The sequence below is a fragment of the Eschrichtius robustus genome, chromosome 9, assembly GCF_028021215.1.
Source record: "Eschrichtius robustus isolate mEscRob2 chromosome 9, mEscRob2.pri, whole genome shotgun sequence".
NCBI classification, from domain to species: Eukaryota; Metazoa; Chordata; class Mammalia; order Artiodactyla; family Eschrichtiidae; genus Eschrichtius; species Eschrichtius robustus.
This window is the reverse complement of record NC_090832.1, coordinates 12,963,639-12,983,485: the sequence shown is the minus strand read 5'-3', so window position 1 is coordinate 12,983,485 and position 19,847 is coordinate 12,963,639. Positions and strand designations below refer to the sequence as shown.

The 19,847-nt window shown below is 38.1% G+C and overlaps 1 protein-coding gene across 1 annotated transcript in view; it reads left to right on the top strand.

Moving 5' to 3' along the window:
- The window catches only part of OPRM1 (opioid receptor mu 1), a 173,403-nt gene that overhangs the window by 33,804 nt on the left and 119,752 nt on the right, over positions 1–19,847 (top strand). Inside the window, exon 3 of the mRNA XM_068550743.1 lies at positions 17–537. Coding sequence (XP_068406844.1) covers positions 17–537 — 521 coding nt within the window. The remainder of the gene's footprint in view (positions 1–16; positions 538–19,847) is intronic.

Genomic DNA, 19,847 nt, shown 5'->3' with positions numbered 1-19,847 from the left:
AATTCTTTTCTTCTAGGTTCCATAGATTGTACACTAACATTTTCTCACCCAACCTGGTACTGGGAAAACCTGCTGAAAATCTGTGTTTTCATCTTTGCCTTCATCATGCCTGTCCTCATCATTACGGTGTGTTATGGACTGATGATCTTACGCCTCAAGAGTGTCCGCATGCTCTCTGGCTCCAAAGAAAAGGATCGGAACCTGCGAAGAATCACCAGGATGGTGCTGGTGGTTGTGGCCGTGTTCATTGTCTGCTGGACCCCCATTCACATTTACGTCATCATCAAAGCCTTGATCACAATCCCAGAAACTACTTTCCAGACTGTTTCCTGGCACTTCTGCATTGCTCTAGGTTACACAAACAGCTGCCTGAACCCAGTCCTTTACGCATTTCTGGATGAAAACTTCAAACGATGCTTCAGAGAGTTCTGTATCCCAACTTCCTCCACCACTGAGCAGCAAAACTCCACTAGAATGCGTCAGAACACCAGAGACCTCCCCTCCACGGCCAATACAGTGGATAGGACTAACCATCAGGTATGCAGCTTCTAGGATTGGGTGTACCTCCTGGGGATGACAGAAAAATTATAGAGCTTCTTAAAATCCAAGATTTGAATCCGCTGGAAGAGGATCAGTAACCAGGGGACTGAGATCAGTGAGGAGGCGGGGAGGAGGGGAGCAAATTATGATCATTGTGACAGAGAGGCACTTCGTTACATAAGCTGAGCTCTATGTATTTCGTACATATTCATTCAGATATAGAGACATTCCAATCAGATATCCATAAATCTACTAAAAATCTACTATCTTCACAGCCTTTGCTTCTATGCAAAATTAATGACTTCAGCACATTGTGGAAGTGATCTTAATCTAGAATTCTTCTCATTCCCCCCAATGTTAGGTGTTTCACGCATACCACTCCAATGTACCTGTCACTTCTCAAAAGCCAGTCCTGCTCTGGATCTATGGTTACAGAGAAAGTGTCAGCACTTTGCCCACTGTAGTGATGGGGGACGATGTTCCCAGCAACTCATTGTCACACCAAAGGAGAAAAGAGGATTAAATGGCCTGTCCTTAACCTTGTTAAGTCACTGATTTATAAATTTTTATACCTGAACTCTAGAGAAAACATCAAACTTATTACTTAATTTTTAGAACTAAATTAGTTTTGCAACAGTCATCATACCAGCTGAGGTTAACATAATGAGGAGTGACTATTTGTTGGAAGATATATCCCTATGCACAGAAGAGTACAGATGGGAGCTTGCACAGAAGATGCAAGGTTTACACACAACAGAATAATCACATGAGAAATCAAAAAGGAGGGAAGAGAAAAAAAAAATCTGTCTCTAAGTTAATATTGCCTTGTTAAGCCACTGGTTTGGAAACTTTGGAGTCTAACCTGTAAAGTAAATCAGTCACTTAATTATTAAAATTAATTTAAGTAAGTAAATTTCTGAATGATGGTGCCAGCATCCAAAACTCACAGCCTGTGTAATTTTATAACACAGAACTCAAATTCAAACTCCCTGTGAAAGTAAATCCTCATGTCAGAATCTTAGATAAAGTTTCTAGGGTCAGGGAGAAGAACTGTGGGGACAGATGGCTCCCTAAAAATGATCAGGAAGTCAAGTCAAGGAGCCAGAGGGAGAGCCTGGTTCCCTTAGGATGCAGCTGCTTCCTCTCTGCTTCCTCTTCCCCACCCCTTGCTGTCCCTTGTGACTGCCACTACTGCCACCCAACCCAGCCCAGGCTCACCCCTTCTCACTGACCACAGGACCGATGTAATATGGCCCAGAAGGATCTGCCGTAGCGACGTTAATCCTCATATTCTTGATATTAAATAATGCTAAAATGAACCCAGGAACTTGCAAGCCCTGGGGAACATGAGGTAATGATGGCAGGCCTATTTCCAACCAAAGGGAAATTATTAACTTATTATGTCTCACTTCTAATTCCATTTCAGAAACAAAAGCCAGAAAGAACTCTTTTTCTACTCTGTTTATTTATTTATTTTTTTCTTCACATCAAGATCTCTAAGCCTGCTCCATTTACTAAGTGGCTCTCCTTCTCAGGGACTCTGGAAATCTTGTGAATAACTTAAAGAGGGTAGGAATTTAAATAGATTTTTCTCTAACCTGAGGATAATACGTTAAGGAATGCAACTTAAAACCCTCAGTCCTAAACTAAGGTTAAAATATTTACCATTGGAGCAAAACGATGGCCATTGTAAAGGATTCGTTCTCTCTCCTTAAGCACCTGTTTATACCCTCCCTCTCCTTTCAGGCACTTCGGGGAGTGGCTGCTGGTATTGTACCCTGGACCACTGCCGGGGCCTCTTGTCATATCTGATCCTCTCAGAACCCTTCACCTGCCTTGCTTTCCTGGAAATACAGCTCCTAGCTTGTCTGGTGGAGCGTTTTTCCTGAGTTCAGCATGAGTGTCCTTCAGCTGCCCCGACACTGCCCTTGACTCCCCTCCAAATCCAGCAGTTTCACAGCCACATGTGTGGTTCTTGCACAGCCAGAGAGAAGAGAAAGGAAGCTAACTGGGGAAGCTCTGGGCTAAGTAACCAAAAGGTTTGCTTTAAAAATACATCCAAATGGGGCTTATCTTCATTGCTGCCTCTCTGAAGCAGCGTCAGTGTCAGATAACTGCAGAAACACATTAGCCCTGGAATTGGCTGCTTTCCCAAGATGCCTAGCTGGGAGAGCTGGACACAGAAGGGTGGATACCAGGAAAAGAGGAAAAGACACTCTGACATATTTGAAAATTAAGATAAATCAAATATCCCTTTCACTAATCTCCACTGATGAGTCATCATTAGAATCAAGGCAGTTACACACAGACATCTGGAACAATACATAAGTCTTTGGTAATATTTTCACTAATATATCAAAATAATAAAAGTATTTGGGGGAAAAATTGGAGACTTTACGGCTGTGTCCATAGGACGTTGATTCGCTTACAAATTCAGTATCTGACAGAGAGGTGTTTTTGGTTTTTTTTTTCTTTTTTTTTTAAGTCATGAACCGTCATGTTGGGAAACAAAGCTAATTGGATTTGCATTAACTGTTTAACTGCTGTCTGTACCATTGTAGATGTTTATGTCCTGCCTATCTACGTCATTTGTATTTTCTCCAAGAAATATGTTGTACTGTATGTGTCACACGTCAAGCACATTAGTCAACTTCATATTCTGCAGATCACAGATCCAATATCAAACCTTCCCAGGGTGTCTGTATTCTGACAACTGTACACTGAGATCATGTCCATGCAACGCAAAGTCAAGTGGAGAGTTGGCAGTTATCAAGGTAATTTGATCATATAAAAAAATTATGTGCCCAAGATAAACTTTGAGTCATACTTACATAGGTAAGGGCTACTTGGTCAGCTTTTGCTGCATAACAAATCATTCCAAAATTTAATGACTGAAAGCAACCATTTATTTAGTTTACAATTCTATAGATCAGTCATTTGGTCTGGGCTGGGCTAGACAGCTCTTCCAGTCTTAGCTGGGCTCACTCTGTTGTGAGCCCCTCTATGGGCTGTCAGCCAGCTGATCTAAGGTGGCCATAGTGAGAATGGCTAGCTCCTCATGCATCCTCATCTACCATCATCTGTGTTAGCCCAGGCTTGTTCTCACGGCCATCACAGGTTCTAGGTTCAAAGGGTGGGAAAACAGACTCTACCTATTGATGGAGCTGCAGTCACATTGTAAAGGGGTGTGTCCGTAGGGAGGGAAGTCACTGTGGCCACTTTTGCTAACCATCTACAGTAGGCACATGGGGCATGGGGCAGGTTAGCCTTAGCTTCCTGAGAGCACAAATTATATCTGCCTGGCTCCTTCTTGTATCTCCAGTATCTGCCTAGCACAGTGAAACGTACTCCAAAAACATCTGTTGAATAAATGAATGATTGAATAAATATCTTTTGATATTTCAGGAGATATGGAGGGGGTAGGAATGACCCCTTTCTTACCACTGATTGACAAGCTAAAGGATTGTGTAATACCCTGACATTATTTCAGGCTCTCCCTTCAGTAAAAAAAATGTTCACAGGAGAGATTCTTCATTTTTTCTCTCCAGCCTTTAGTCCTCTGATCCAAAGTTACACTTTTCAAAAATTTTCTTACAGTGGTGCTTGCCTTCTAATTTTATTTTTAATAAGTGCTATTGATAAGGAGGTCAGGAACCAGACTCAGGGCCCTAAAGAGCTCATACCCTGGTTCAATGTGGAAAAAAAAAAAAAAAAAAGATGGTCTCCTATTCTTTTATGCATTCCAGGGCCCAGCGTACTGCTCCAGCTGTAGTGATTCATACCTGATTTATGTTCAGCTTGTTGTCTTTATGTCTTCCAGACCTTTGGTAGGTAGACTTAGGCAAAGGCATTCATTTTCCATCTGCTCTCAATGCAATTTAATTTCTTTGTACCCTGTTGTTGTCCTCATTGGATTCCACTTGGCTTCAAAACACTCCCATCATTTGCTCAAATCAGTCCAGGTCCAACTCAGACCTGAGATGCTGGCCTGCCTTCACTGCTTGGTTTCCACCCTGATCACGTTCTCTAATGTATTTTTAGTTTTGACACCTAGATTATTTTTTAATGTATAACATTATATGGGAAAAGAAAACTCTGTTATGTCAGTTAGATTACTATTTAAAGAGTTTGCATTCACTATAACCATAATAATAATGTTATCTTACTCTTATATGATAGCATGCAGATTAAAAAGTGCTTTTATCACATCGGCTTCCTATAATAACCCTAATGGGTAAACATGAGAAAAATAAATGTTCAGGGAGGTTAAGTGATTATACAAGATCAAACCACCAGTAAGAGGCAGAACACAGACAAATATCTAGACTTCTCATATTAATCCAAAACTTTTCTCTGCTATCCCACAAAATACCACTTTGCACTCGAATATTAGCGTATGGTCTCAGGCAGAGGACCTCAAGCTTTACAGTGAGCTCCAGAAAGTGTAACTTTTGAGGAACTCTAAGAAATCTGGTTCATTGAGTCAAGGTAGGGTCCAATAATCTGAATTTTGAACAAAACACTAAACTGAAAGCTGATTTAAAATGTAACTTCATCCAAACACTACCAAAGTTACTGTTTTCTCTAACCTGAGTAACCCATTCGGTCAAGCTGATTGATACTAATTTTTTTCACCTAATGAATCTTGTGTTTAGCAAAATAATGTAGTTATCTTGTGACAAAGCCTTAACTTTCTAATATATCAATCAGTGAGTCTTATAGAACAAAGTAATATAACAATGATAAAGCTAACATTATGGTACCTCCTGCTAACTCCTCATCAATATGGCAAGCCCATTCCTAAACCCTTGGGTTACTATTTTTTAAGCAGCTTCTTGACATTTTGATCAAAGTAGCAGGTCAAGGAATAAGGAGATGCTTTGCATTTGTGTTAACTAAAAAACTATATTATCCCCAGCTAAACTAAAAGCAGAAGCCTAATTTGTCAAATCACTCTCAAAAGTTGGCTCTCGATTTTTTTACAAGACATCTGTGGAGAACCAATTTGAGAAGGAAAAGCATTTCAATTCCATGACAAAGTCCCAAATGAGGATAGCTCACAAAATTACCTGGTTTGACCACATTAATGCATATTTTGTGAATGAGGCCAAAGTGGCTATTCTTTCAATTCTTTGGTTTAAAAAGAAAACAGTTCCAGTTAGGAGTGTGTGTGTGTGTGTGAGAGACAGAGAGAGAGCATACACATGCATGATATAGGCGTGCTTCTATGCATGTGCAGTACTAGAGTATATCTAAGTTTAAAATGAATTATCCCTTTCATAAATATAGCAGAAGAGCTTAATATGTTTCTGTAAATTGGCTACAATCTGGGATGAGAAAATATTGTTTACTTGGAAATATGTTTATTGCCACAAAATATTTGACTATTAGTAATAACAGACCTAAATAGACATTTCTCCAAAGAAGACATACAGATGGCCAACTGGCACATGGAAAGATGCTCAATATCACTAATTATTAGAGAAATACAAATTAAAACAACAATGAGGTATCATCTCATACAAGCCAGGATGACCATCATTAAAATGTCTACAAATAATAAATGCAGGAGAGGGTGTGGATAAAAAGGAACCTTCCTACACTGTTGGTGGGAATGTAAAATGGTGCAGCCACTATGGAGAACAGTATAGAGGTCCCTTAAAAAACTAAAAGTAGGGTTACCATATGATCCTGCAATCCCACTCCTGGGCATATATCCAGACAAAACTCTAATTTGAAAAGATACGTGCACCCCAATGTTCACTACAGCACTATTTACAACAGCCAAGACATGGAAGCAACCTAAATGTCCATGGACAGAGGAATGGATAAAGAAGATGTGGTACATTTATACCATGGAATATTTCTCAGCCACAGAAAAGAATGAAGTAACGCCATTTGTAGCAACATGGATGGACCTAGAGATTACCATACTACGTAAAGTCAGTCAGAAAGAGAAAGACAAATACCATATGATATCACTTATGTGTGGAATCTAAAAATATGATACAAATGAACTTATTTCCAAAACAGAAACAGACTCACAGACACAGAAAACAAACTTATGGTTATCAAAGGGTTTAATGGCAGGGAGGAGATAAATTAGGAGTTTGGGATTAACATACACACGCTACTATACAAAAAAGAGGTAAACAAGAAGACCTATTGTATAGCACAGGAAAGTATATTCAATATCCTGTAATAACCTATAATGGAAAAGAATTTGAAAAAGAATATATATATATATATACGTATAACTGAATCACTTTGCTGCACACTTAAAACTAACACAAAATTGTAAATTAACTATACTTCAATAAAAAATGGTTTAAAAAAAGGGATTACAATATTTGCATTGAATAAATTTAGGTTTATGTTAAAAAAAAAAAAAAAAGACTGTTAGTAATAACATTTATTGACTGGTTTGTATCCAGTATATCTTATTTAATCATATGAGGTGTGTGGATTATCTCTGCAGTTGAGGAAACCAATGTTTAAGGAATTAACTTGCCTAAGGTCATAGGTAAAGAGCAGTGGCTGAGGAATGAACCCAGTTGAATTTGATATTATAACCCAGACTTTTAATTAATGTGCCCTACTATCCCCCTAGTCTGGTTTTCACTGCACTCAGTGGTGCCTCCTAGAACTAAATTTTAACATTTATATACTGACAGTTTGAATGCCATAAGGCCTTTATATAGGCTTGTTTAGATGTATTCTTAGTGTATTTGCATATCTGTATGTAAAAGTAAACACTCACATAGATTAATGACGATCACGGGGAATTAGAAATCCAATAATGGGGATCATGGTTACCATTATATGAGCTCATATTATTTGACAAAAATCTTTTGCTGTCAGTAAAGTCATATTGACTCTTACTGAATGATAGAATTTTCTTTTCCACAGTTAAAATTTTTCATTAACGTCAGAGAAGTTCATTTAATATTTTCATAAACTGACCTTTAGGATTGTGAGTCCAATCACATTTATCCTACTAGAGAAGGCAGCTTGGCAGGCTGGCGGTGCCAGAGGGACCAGGAAAGGGAGTCAGGTGAATGTTCTAGTTGTCGTGCTGTCCCTGACCAGCATGTGATGGAGGAAACCCTTCATCTTGCAAGAACTCAGTCTTTTCAGCTATCACCTTAGTGGGCTGACCCAGAAGATTGTTCTGTACAGCAGAACAGTACAGTGAACACTGATATATGAATTAGCTAGAGTTCTTCCTGACTGAATACTATGAACTTTCAGGGAGGTTGAGTTTTAAAGATTGGATTAACTAATATAATTACTGCAGCATTTTCTTGTGCTTGTTATTCCAATTAATGTAACTAACTGATAAAATATGGCAACACGCTTTTCCTTAAAAAATTAACTCAAAATGATGTCATTAATTTGGCAACCTTAAGTGGTAAATTGCTATTTTATAAACATTTATCATGAAAAAGTCCTCACATTGAGATTTAGTGTATTGGAACATGTTAATCTTATTTCCTTTTTTTTAAACTTTTTATTTTATATTGGAGTATAGTTGATTAACAATGTTGTGTTAGTTTCAGTTGTACAACAAAGTGATGCAGTTATACATATAAATGTATCTATTCTTTTTAGCTTTGGGAGCCAGCTATGAGAGGCAGATTCTTTTCCCTTTTAACTTTCTACAACACATGTACTCTTACTTCTACGTTTATGAATTTGAAATGCAGTTTTATAGTATTTTTTGCTTTTATATTTTTTTCCTCACTTCAAACAACATTACCATTGGAATGAAGATGACCAGCCACTAACTTTTGAATATCATTCTGATGTGGTTATCTTTTGGTCAGTTGCAATAAATATCTACAAATCGCTACAATTTTTTAAAATTTATAAAATTATTTTGAGGGTGACATTGTGAGAACTACAACTTTCTAGAATAAAATATGTCTTAATATTTCCTTTCTGATTATTATCTCCCTGGAAATCAAGAACCTAGAGCCATAACTTTTGTCTGCCTTTTCCCTTTACACTCAAGAATTTCTTTCTTACATAGTAGAGTTCCTAGCTTTGAAATGAGTAGAAACTTTTCATGATGAAAAGAAATATTAGAACCATATTGTCTATGATTTATACTTTTACTGCAATAAAATAACATATATATAAAATAAATAAAATACCATATAATATAACATACCAATACCAATAAAATACCATATAAATAGAATACTATATATATATACATACACACACACACACACACACACACATATATATATATATACATATATATATATACACACACACACACACACATATGGTGTGGGTAAGTGGAGGTTAGAAACAGGATTTATTCTGAGTGCTAAAAAATTGTAATAGTACTTTTTCAAAACATGAATGGCTTTCCTGATACATATCCAAAAGATTATAATGCCAGCTTTCAAGACCCCATGTGAGTTTGGTCATCCCCATTGCCAATGATGTATGCAGAAGGAATGAATATCTGGCAATATAAATATTAACCATACGTGGGTGGGAGATTAGTATGAATTTAATTTAGTGCTTGTTGCTTCACCGTGACTCAAAGGAAATGAACCACTTTTTCTTTCTATAACACCTACCTTATTAGGAACACATGCAAATAACTAGCCTGATAAATTGGTTCCATGTAATTACAAATATCAAATAAATATAAGCTGAAAGTTTCACTATAATTTAAAATAATGGCCCCCTCAGTCCAAGAATGAGAATGAATATGTAGAAAAATAACTCATACTATTTGTCTGTATAGAGTGCAGTATTTATTAGGAAGGAAGGAAGAAAGGAAGGAAGGGAGAGAAAAAAGCTGACTCACAGAATATATTTTGTGTTAGAAATTAGTCACATTCTTCCTACTATTCTGTTTTCCATATAGACAACAGAAATTCAGGGATACTGGAAATCTACAAAATCTATCAAGCCCTACTTATTTCCTTTTTTTTCTACATACATTATCAAATCTTCATAAAGATTAAAAAATATTATATATATTATATATATGATCCAGAGTCCCATATGATATGTCTAAGTCCCTTAAGGCACAAGAAATGAATAAAATTTTTCTTGTGATAAAATAGGTACCTCTAAGACATCTGATATGAAAGCAAAAAAGTAAAGTCTATGGAAATTGACATTAATAAATAAGAATATCTTAAGAAAAGTCAAATTACTAAAAATAGACTTAACAATGAGAAAATTCAGTGAATAGTGGATGTGAAATAGAGTATGGCCATTCTATGTTTCACAATGCAATCACCAATTTAATCCATCCCATAATTAACCAACTTAGCAAAAATAACTCACTCTTGTTGTTCTTTCTTTTTCTCTGTCATGTCAGCTAACATGTTCTTATACTCAGAAATCCTCAAATATAGTTACATGTGAGCTCATTCAAATTCAAAACATCAACTTTTAAAAAATGCTGTCTTTGAGATGCTCTTTGGAAACAGACAAGATACATGTCACTCCTAGAGCCTTAAAATGCTGCAGATAGAGGCTTGCAGAATGGCTAGTATGCACTTTAACAACTGAAGATTTTTCTGGTTATTTCAGAAATTCAGTGGAACAAATAACCTTTCAAATGGTTACACTGTAAGTAAATATCAATATCTAAATCCCAATAATGTGATTGGATTTATCAAGAAGATGAAAAATATTTACGGTTCTTAGAATATTGGAACTGAAAAAGTATATAGATCATCTAATCCAAACCTCCTGATCTTACAAATGGGGAAATTGTAGGCCAGAAATGTATTTTTTTATTGTATGCTTTTTTCCAAACATAGAATATATAATTGTGAGAGTCTTTTCAAATACCTAGTTTCCAAATAGAGTTTTTAAAAATTGTGACTAAAGAAAAAGATAGATAATTATATTTTATGCAAACTCTACTATGTGTAAATTTAATTTAAAATATCAGCAGATAAAGGGAAACTTTATAATTAAATAAGAGTAGCAAATATAATATAAAATCTTAAAAATTTAGATGGCTCATTTATTTGGTCAGATCCTACCACTGACCAGCTGAATTTCCCTGTGGAATTTTCTGAAACTGTCTATATTTCAATGCCCTTATATGTAAGAATGGTCGTAACTATAGTGTCTAACACTTATTTTGATGTGAATGTGATGCATAATTATCCATGTAAAATACATAGCACAGTGCCAGGAAACTGGCCAATAATACTAGTCTAAGCCACTTAGTGAGGTTTTACTGTTTTCATCTCCTCTATTCTCTTTCCCCCAAGAAGTTGAATTATAGCTCTTGTAATGAAAAGTTCAAAGGAATGAACTAATGCTGCTAAAAGGGATCGTAAAGTTGGTCTATCCCAACATTTCTGAACCTTGGCTCTAGTGACATTTTGGGCCAGATAATTCTCTGTTGTGAGGGGATGCACATTGCAGGATGTTTAGCAGTATCCCTGTCTTCTACCCACTAGATGCCAGTATCACCCACCCATCCCCAGTTGTGACAGCCAAAATGTCTCCAGACATTGCCCGCCCAAAAAAAACAATCAGTTGAGAACCATTAGGGTAAATATCAGTTGAGAACCACTGATCTAACCTGACCAACTATGTTTAATAGATGAAGAAACGTCAAGGTCCAAATTAGTCATGTCCTTAAAGCACCACCTGAGAGTTGGAACTAGACCCCAGGTATTCTGACTTTAGACTAGCTCTCCTCTGAAATATCACACTGATTTCTCAAATAAAGCTTTAGTCTGCACTGCTAACCAGTTGCAAAGAGTAAGACTCAATATTAATGGAAGACAAGAGGAAAGAAAAATTCTTCAACCCAGATTTTATTTCAAGCTTCTCTTTCAGAGAAACGATCTTCAGCCTGAAACATTATTAAGAAAGAATTGAAGACCAGTAAAGGTGAAGATATTGTTAGAGAACATTCAGAAATGAGGTTGAATCTCTTGGAGATCTTAAAACACTAAGAGAACTTGTAAATGAAACACAGTTAATGAAACACAAATCATAACTTCAAAGGCAAAGGAGTTATGAAAACTACAAAGACTATGTAGCTTTGCGCTAATTGTTTTTAGAACCTAGATCAGATTATTAAAGTGTATTTTGAGAGCACTTAGAAAGGAAGCAGTAACCTCTAGGAGGTGAGATAAGTTCTCAAGAATTAGTTACAAGACAAATTTTATTTTCTTAGAGGACAGAGAAATCAGGTACCCCAGTATCAATAGTGTTTTTAACAAGAGATTTGACAAGCTCTTGTTAATTTCTACACTTCTATCCTATATTGGATTATGATCTGAATATAATGGTACAGCTTTGATTCCCACCTGAAGGGTCCCAATCAATGGAGAAATACTCAATAACCTATGATCAGGTAAGGAGTCAAACGTACTAGAAGAGTGAGAAAAAAACTAAAACTATAGTAGTTACTAGAAGAAAAACTTTAGTCCAAAAATCCAATTATAGAAAGATAGAATGTGAGTGATAACAGATGTGAAAAAAGTCATAAAGATTTTATTTCATGAACCAACAATATGATATAGGCCATATCAACTCTTGCAATTATAGATAATCACGTCAATAGAATTTTGGTGTCTAGAACCAAAGAAATATTAGCCTCACTCTAATAGACAACACACTTCAGGAACGAAATAAGCAAAATAGATTGTGTTCAGAGACGAACAACCAAGAAGGCAAAAGGAGTTAAAATTCCTTAATATGACAAATGGTTGAAATAAGTGCACATGATTACCTGGGAAATAGAAGGCTCAAACGGCACAAGATAGTTATCTTCATATACTTAAAGGGATGTGAGCAGGGAATTGGACTTACCAATACGACTCCAACAATTAAAGCCAATAGGTGGAAGCTACAGGGAAAGGGATTGCAATACAACCAAAGAAAGAATTTTCTAAGCTTTGAGACACTAAGATTCCCTTGTCACTGGAAGTCTTGAATGCCCAAACATCAGCATTTTGCCTACATAAAAGAGGATGTTACAAGAACGCAAGTGTTAAGATTTGATGTTTAGGGAATCAGAACAAATGACTCTTTCATAAGTTTTTTAGTTTTTACAAGTTCTACTGAGTTCCTATAGAAAATGCTAATATGTGGTCCGTTAAAAAATAGCTTTTAGACAAATGTTCAGAAATGTTGCATATCTTATTTTGGTCATGGGGACTGATGCTTGGATTAGCATTTTAAAGGCTTTGAAAAGCCCTATTATATTTGTGTGTGTGTATGTGTGTGTGTGTGTGTGTGCTGCATTTAGCTCTGTATATATACTTGCCTCTTGTCCTTTAAGCTAAAGTTCTCAAATTTATCTGAGCACAGTCTCAGTTTTTCAAGAGACATGTTGTAACATCTCACAGAATGGTTTCCGCTAAGCATTTCAAAAAGCCCACTGTAGATCATTAGTCCCAGTTATGGACAAATCTGTTCCAAATCCAATGTTTTACTAGAATAAATGGCAATGTCCCATAATGTCAGGCATTAACCAGGGTTCTAAAATTGATTATCAATCTCTTATTCTCACTCATTCAAAATATATGGTCTAAATACAAACAAGATATTGAAACTTCATATCTCTGAAAATAGAACAGGTTGTGTTTTGTTTGGGTTTTCACTTTTGTTTTGCTTTGTTTTGAAGCCTCTCACTTTCTGGTTACAATCCTAAAGGAGGAAATCTTTTAAAAGTGATCTATAGTCAACTGTGAGAAGCGTGCCAAAGGTTAAATAATTACAATCTTTCTTGTGAAAGAATGCAAGATAGAAGCCAAGCCACCTGGGTTCTGGTGCCAGGCTGCAGATAACCAGCTGTGTGGACTTGGCATCCCATGCTAATGGCTGCCAAGGGGATCTTTTCATAAGCAGGACTTTCCCAGCTTCTGTTGACGGCCAGTGAATTAGGGCTCATTTCTGGGCTTGATTAATTACCCCTATTCAGAGTCTGGGGGCTAGCTTCTCGTAGTGAACAACAAAAGTAACCACCAAAGCTTCCTTTTGTGAAAGAATTTATTATATTGAACAAAAAATTTATATTAAAAGCAGAAGGAAGCATATGGCATATTGAGTCTGGATCCTTTGAACTACCAGATTATTCCACCTCTCCTTGAATTCTCCTTCACTGAAGTGTGACCCCTTGTTATACTCTAGATCCCAATATGTTTGATTCCGGCAATGGAACTTGCAAGAAGGGATGAGTTATCCATTATTTAGGTAAATGGAGATCTTTACCTATGAGTTATCCACTCCCAAAGTTTTTTTGTGTGGCTCTGTTATTATGGCTTCTGTAATGAATGGGATTTTGAAGTCCATTACTGGCTGAAACACTAATCAGCTTCAGAAGTACCCAAGTCTGGTACTGGCTTCAACTGTAACTTTGGATGGCATCACAAATAGGACAGAGAAAATGGAAGTGGAAGAGAGTGCTGCAAAGAGCAAAAATAAAAATATTAAACGGGCTTTTCTCAACCAATACTCTTGGGCCTGTCACTTCCCCTCTCAAGACCTCTATTTCCTCCCATAGATTAATGAAATTGGAAAAGGCAATCTTTTAAACTCCTTCCAGGGATAGGAAGCACATGTCAATCATTGTATGGATAGAGATTAAAAGTGCTTTAAATAAGCTTCAGTTTGAACCTAAAAGCTTTTCAAAACTTTATTTTTCAAAATAGGCTAAAAAATAGCCCAAGGGGATTTACTAGTTGACTTCCTGGAAAAAATAACAGTTTAAGAAGCTCTTGAAAAAATTGGAAAGCTGATGGTAGATGAAAATATTTTATCTATGTCAAATGTTAAATTTACTGAATCTATAATGGTACTGTGGTACTGTCAGGAAAGAAGCCCAGTCTTAGAAAATGGCAGGGAGCAGCAAGTTTCCAAAAGAGTTATCTCAGCAAATAAGCAGTTCAGCTTGTTATGACTCTCTGGGTGCCAAAAATAGACAATGTGACCCAGTGGTTCAGAGAAAACAGTTTACTACCCACAGCACAGCAAAGAGTAGGAGCATCAACACAGGAGTGCTGGTTCCCTTGCCCCCATGTCCCGTGGAGTGACACAATAGACCCTGATCGTCACTATGCACACAGTTGATTGCACCACAACTGACAAGCCCAGAGCCAGGGCTTCACCACCTTTTGTAGCAAGCAGTAAACAAAGCAGTCTTCCTCCTGTAAGAGCAAGGAATCGCAAATTGGTCCTACTGTGGTCCTTATGTGGTTTGGCAGTAAAGGGTCTTACTTGACTATGTGACTATAGAAACTACTTGGAGTCAGAAGCTAGTAAGGCCTTGCGGCTCAGCTCGGTCAGCAAGAATGTACAGGGAGGCTTGATGAACTGCCTCTCACAGTAATTCACCTGTCAGCTCCACTTATTCTTGGCTCAATTCAATGTTCATAGGATTATGCCACCCCATCAGCAATTTGGATTAGACACACTGATAGAGGCTAGGACCGAATCTGTCTCATTTATCTCAATAAATACGTGATTAGGATTATTGTTCATAGAATCCCTATCAACAGGATCAGGTCAATCTGCACTTTTGACCTCAGCCATGTACTCCCAGATCACAGACTCAACTGATTAAGTCCCAGAGAGGGCTAACAGGTCTTACTGCAGATAATCAGGTAGCTTCTTTCTCATGATGTGCGTGGATTGCACCACAATATTGTTATTGATAGTATGAATGCAAACACAACAGGAGTGGTTGGCAACCATACTTATCGGAATGTAGTCAAAGGCCAATCAGTGACTCATTTACAATCAGGGAGTTTAGCCTGACCTGTTGATTTCCTATGGCATATTCCACCTCATTGGCTATGGTAGCTAAAGTCAAGGCTGAGTGCCTGGCCTATCTCTAGAATGAGGACTCTGATGCCAGGGGACAATACTCACACTGCTGTATGACACAGGGATTCATGTCTCCTTTGGGTAGTGCAGTCTTCTTTATTTGAGGGCCTAACGAAAGGAATGTGATCCAAGGAGTAGTGTCATTGCCAATAATTGCAGGGGGTCCAAGAGGCACTAAGCCTCCCGTCCCCATGCCTAGTAGAGAGATATCCTGTAGCACTCTCTCTCCCATGTAACAAACATATAACTGAAGGAGACAGGTCATTCCAATTCTAGATTTGTTGCTAAGCTTGATTTGGATCACAATTACATTGATTTGGATAATCCATAGGAGGAGGGTCACCAAATAGTTGTGGCCTTGATAGCCACATATGGCATGACCCAAGGGCACTCGGGTATCAGGAGAAGCTTATGAATTGGTATGAGCTTAAATGAAACAAGACTGCCTCTATCTGTGTGTGTTTGTACGTGTACAAGGTTTTCACATTTAGAAGCTGCATTAGGCATAACTCAAGACCAGCCAAACCCACAAGAGTTTCTCTGACCTCACAGCACATAGACTGGGGTGATAAACCCTGCAGTAGGTCAGTTTGGCAATCAGAGCTGTTTCTTGTCCAGTGGACCATGTAATTGCTTTGCCAGGCTGCGGGGCTGGAATCTGGAGACAAAGAGAGCATTAATCATTTCCCCCTGCCAGCAACTCCAAAGCCTAAGATATTCCTTCTGCAGCTGAAGTGGGGAGTGGTGCCAGGAAGGCTCGTAGGGATACCCCTCATGGAGGCTGCCTCCTCTTCCAGAAATCTGTAGTTCAAAACGCTCCAGGGCTGGGCTGCTCTTGCAGTGCCTCCAGAGCCGCCTGCTGCTTAGGTCCTCAGCCAAATTTGACAGATTATCTGATGAACTTGCAGGCAACTAAATGCGTACATAGACAAGGCGCACATTGTCTCCAATAGCTAGACAGTGAAATGAAGTGCTGAGCTATGTTTCTGGTAATGGGGAGTCATAGTGCAGAGAATGTTTCCTTTATTGCCTCTGGAATCCACTTTTGAGTCGTAGCCCACCCAAGATTTTGACAGCCGAGGTGCTTCGTTCACCCTCTAAGTGCATAACCTTCCTCACTCCTTTGTCAGCTCTGGGTCTAACGGTTGCTCCATCTGTTGATCGAAATGCCCCTGGGCTTGTTTCCTTTCCCTCTCACTAAGGGTCCATAAGTTGGTGTTCACTGTAGGGACATATTGACCTCTGTATGTTCCTGGCTGTGACTTAAGACCAGATGCATTTGTGCTTTCCTCCGTGGCGGGGCCTAGAGTGCTCTCCTAGTGCCCTCGTCCACAGGAGAGCAAGCAGCAATCATGGCACCACTTGGGAAGCTGCTTAGATTTTTCCGCTCACCACTCAGCCTCCATCCATCAACTCAACTCATGTTTATCAGCAGGTAAGACAGGGTGGACCATTCACTCCCTGTCTCTGCACCACGTGGGCCAGAACATTTGCCACTAGCTCCCAAGCAGTTTCTTCACCTCCTCAAATCTCATCCAGGAGCCCTTGTCTTTTCTCTTTCAAAAAGTCATCATCCACCTTGACACACTGTTTGTTGTACAGTTTGGGAAGAATCTCATCCTCTTAGAAGATGACAAGACGTAACAAGACTCCAAAGGAGATGACTGAGCAAGCAAACACGTTGTCTTGCCACAAGTCCATAGGGGTCCAAAGTAGATAAAAATACTTAGGTTATTATAGCTCAGAGAACTGTAGAAGCTTTAGCTTGGTAGAGCCTCCCTGCTCCCAAGTCCCACGGGGTGATGCCATGGGACCAGATGTTGGCTGCACGCACAATGGATTGAGTCACAGTCACGGAACCCATAGCTTAAATCTGGTTTATTGGCAGCAAGCAATAAACCAGCCTCCCAGGAGTAAGCAGTCCACCGTGATCAATGCTGTGGTCACCTTGACCTACTTAATCGCCTAAGTTACCACTGTAGGAACTGTTCAGGGTCAGAGATTGGTTAGCCTTACAGTTTGGCACAATCAGCAAGGATGAGCAGGGGCATCCAGGGCTCATGGCAGACTGCCTCTTCCACAGCGATCACATAGTGATCACTCCATGCCTTATTCCTAGGAAATGTATACTGAAGTATAGAGGGATCAATTTAGCATCAAATGGTTCAACAAGATAATGTGTGTGTGTATGTGTGTCTTTGTGTCTGGAAGGAGAACAAAAAAGAAGAGAAAGCAAATGATATAGTGAAAGGGGTACAATCTTAACAGTAGGTGAATCTGGGTAAAGGGTACACACGTGTTCTTTGTACCATTCTAATTCTTACACTTTTCCTGAAGTTTGAAACTTACCAAAATAAAGTTAAAGGAAAACAATTCTCATCCCTTTATACTTACTATACAAACACCTCCTTTTTTCTCAGCAAAAATTTTAACAACCAGGACACAGCAATTATCTGTTCATTATAAAACTTGTTTCATGTCCATAATCCTCCTCCCTTATTTGAAAATATCAAGCCATAATTTTGTGTGTGAACAAATGTCCCATTTTTGCTCAACAGATACGCTAGCTTTACAGTGGAGGTGGGGATGGGGAAATCTCTGAGCTTCAAATCAGTTGCTTCAGGAAAAAGAATCCACTGATTTGGAGAATTGGGTGAAATATAAATTTTCTTCACCTAGAAATAAAGAACGTAAACAGTACTACAAAAAGAGGTGTTGCTTTTCTTTTGAAAGTTTGGTCAAATCATGAATAATTTGAAGACAAGGAGGGAAGAGAGTCAAGGACAGAGGGAAACAGAGTTTGGGTTAAAATATATTTTTTCAAGAACCCATCAATAACATCTCTTTCATGACTAGTGTTTAATTCCTATTCATTAGTGTGTACAAATGCAATAGCATATTCATAATGACCCAGGAGATTAAATAACATCTTGATATTTAGGAAAAACTCTGAGAGTTGCAGGTGAAAGTATACATGAAGGTTCTCAATATAATTCTGACACAAAGAAGATGCCCAATAAATGTGCACTGCAACCCTATCTGAAACATTCACTGTCTTTGCTCTTTCTCGTCTTTCAGCTAGAAAATCTGGAAGCAGAAACCGCTCCACTACCTTAACTGGGTCTCATGCCATTCAGACCCTCACTGAGCTTAGAAGCCACCATCTATGTGGAAGCAGGTCACTGCAAGAATGTTGGAAAGCTCTGGTTTCCTAGGAAAGTGCCTGCTCTGAGTCATCAAAACTCTTTCCTCTCTGGCTGCTCCATTCTGCACACGAGAGGGACAACCAAACTAAATCAAGCACTAGGAAGGAAAGAACCAAACCACACTGAGTTTGCTTGTGTACATAATCACAAGGAAGATGCCCAAAGGGACCGAAACGTGCTGTGGTATGTGCATTGAGGTTACCATCGAAGATGGCCCTTCTGTATGTAATATTGTTTTCAAGCGAACATTTATAGTCTCATCAAAGAAAAACCATTAATTATTAAATTCACCGTAATAACATGTAAAGTAAATGCTACCTCTGATCAAAGCAACTGATGTGGAATTCCAAGACTTTCCAGTCTTCTGTAAGAGAATACTTTGCTCTATTTTGATCTTTAATGTTAACCTTAAAATTATCTTCAGTTAAGACATAACTTCCACCTTCATGTCTTGTTTTGCATTTTTTAAAAAACTAACATCTCTTACCTAGCTCCATTATTGCAAGGGAAGAAATTAACATGAAAGGTAATCTGAAACCCAGTAACGTGTCGGCTGCAGAAAGGCTGATTTTTGTGCACTGCCAGTACATCCTGAGAGTCATAATGGGAGATTTTCCACTCTTAGGCTTTCAGTGGTTTGCTCCCCAGTTTTAACTGTGCAGTTTCTTTGCTCCCATCCAAGTGTTCGAAAAGGTAATAGCGGGTCGATGAGCTCATCACTTTATCCCTGCAGGAAGTCACGCACTAAAGTGTACTCTTTATTTCTCAATAATTTCTCCTTACTACATGCTCCCTTTACATCATATTTTCTTTTTTTAAAACTCTGCTCATAATACTTATGCCTTTTGAATCAGCAAGATAAAATGACAGATGTTTTTTATTGATTTTCAGAACAGTTTAAACTTTTTAAAAAAATATGGATCCAGTCAGCTTAATCTCAAAATAGAAAGATTCAAATGACCGTGGAGAAAAATGGGTGATCTACTTTTCACTCCTCTGTAGTTACCTGGACATGAAATATTAACAATGACCCAAGAATATTTTTCTAATATTATGTTTCTATAATGTCATCACCAATATGTTGGTGTTTTTGATCTTTGCTAAATGTCAAGGTTTCCTTTGTAAAATGTCAGTCCTCTAAGTAGTTTCTCTAAGACAATTCTTCTCTTTGGTTTGCTTTGGCATGAAATACAGTTAGAGATTTGGCAATCATCCATTTTATTTGATCTATATAAACAATCAAATTAGATGGCCCATGCCCTA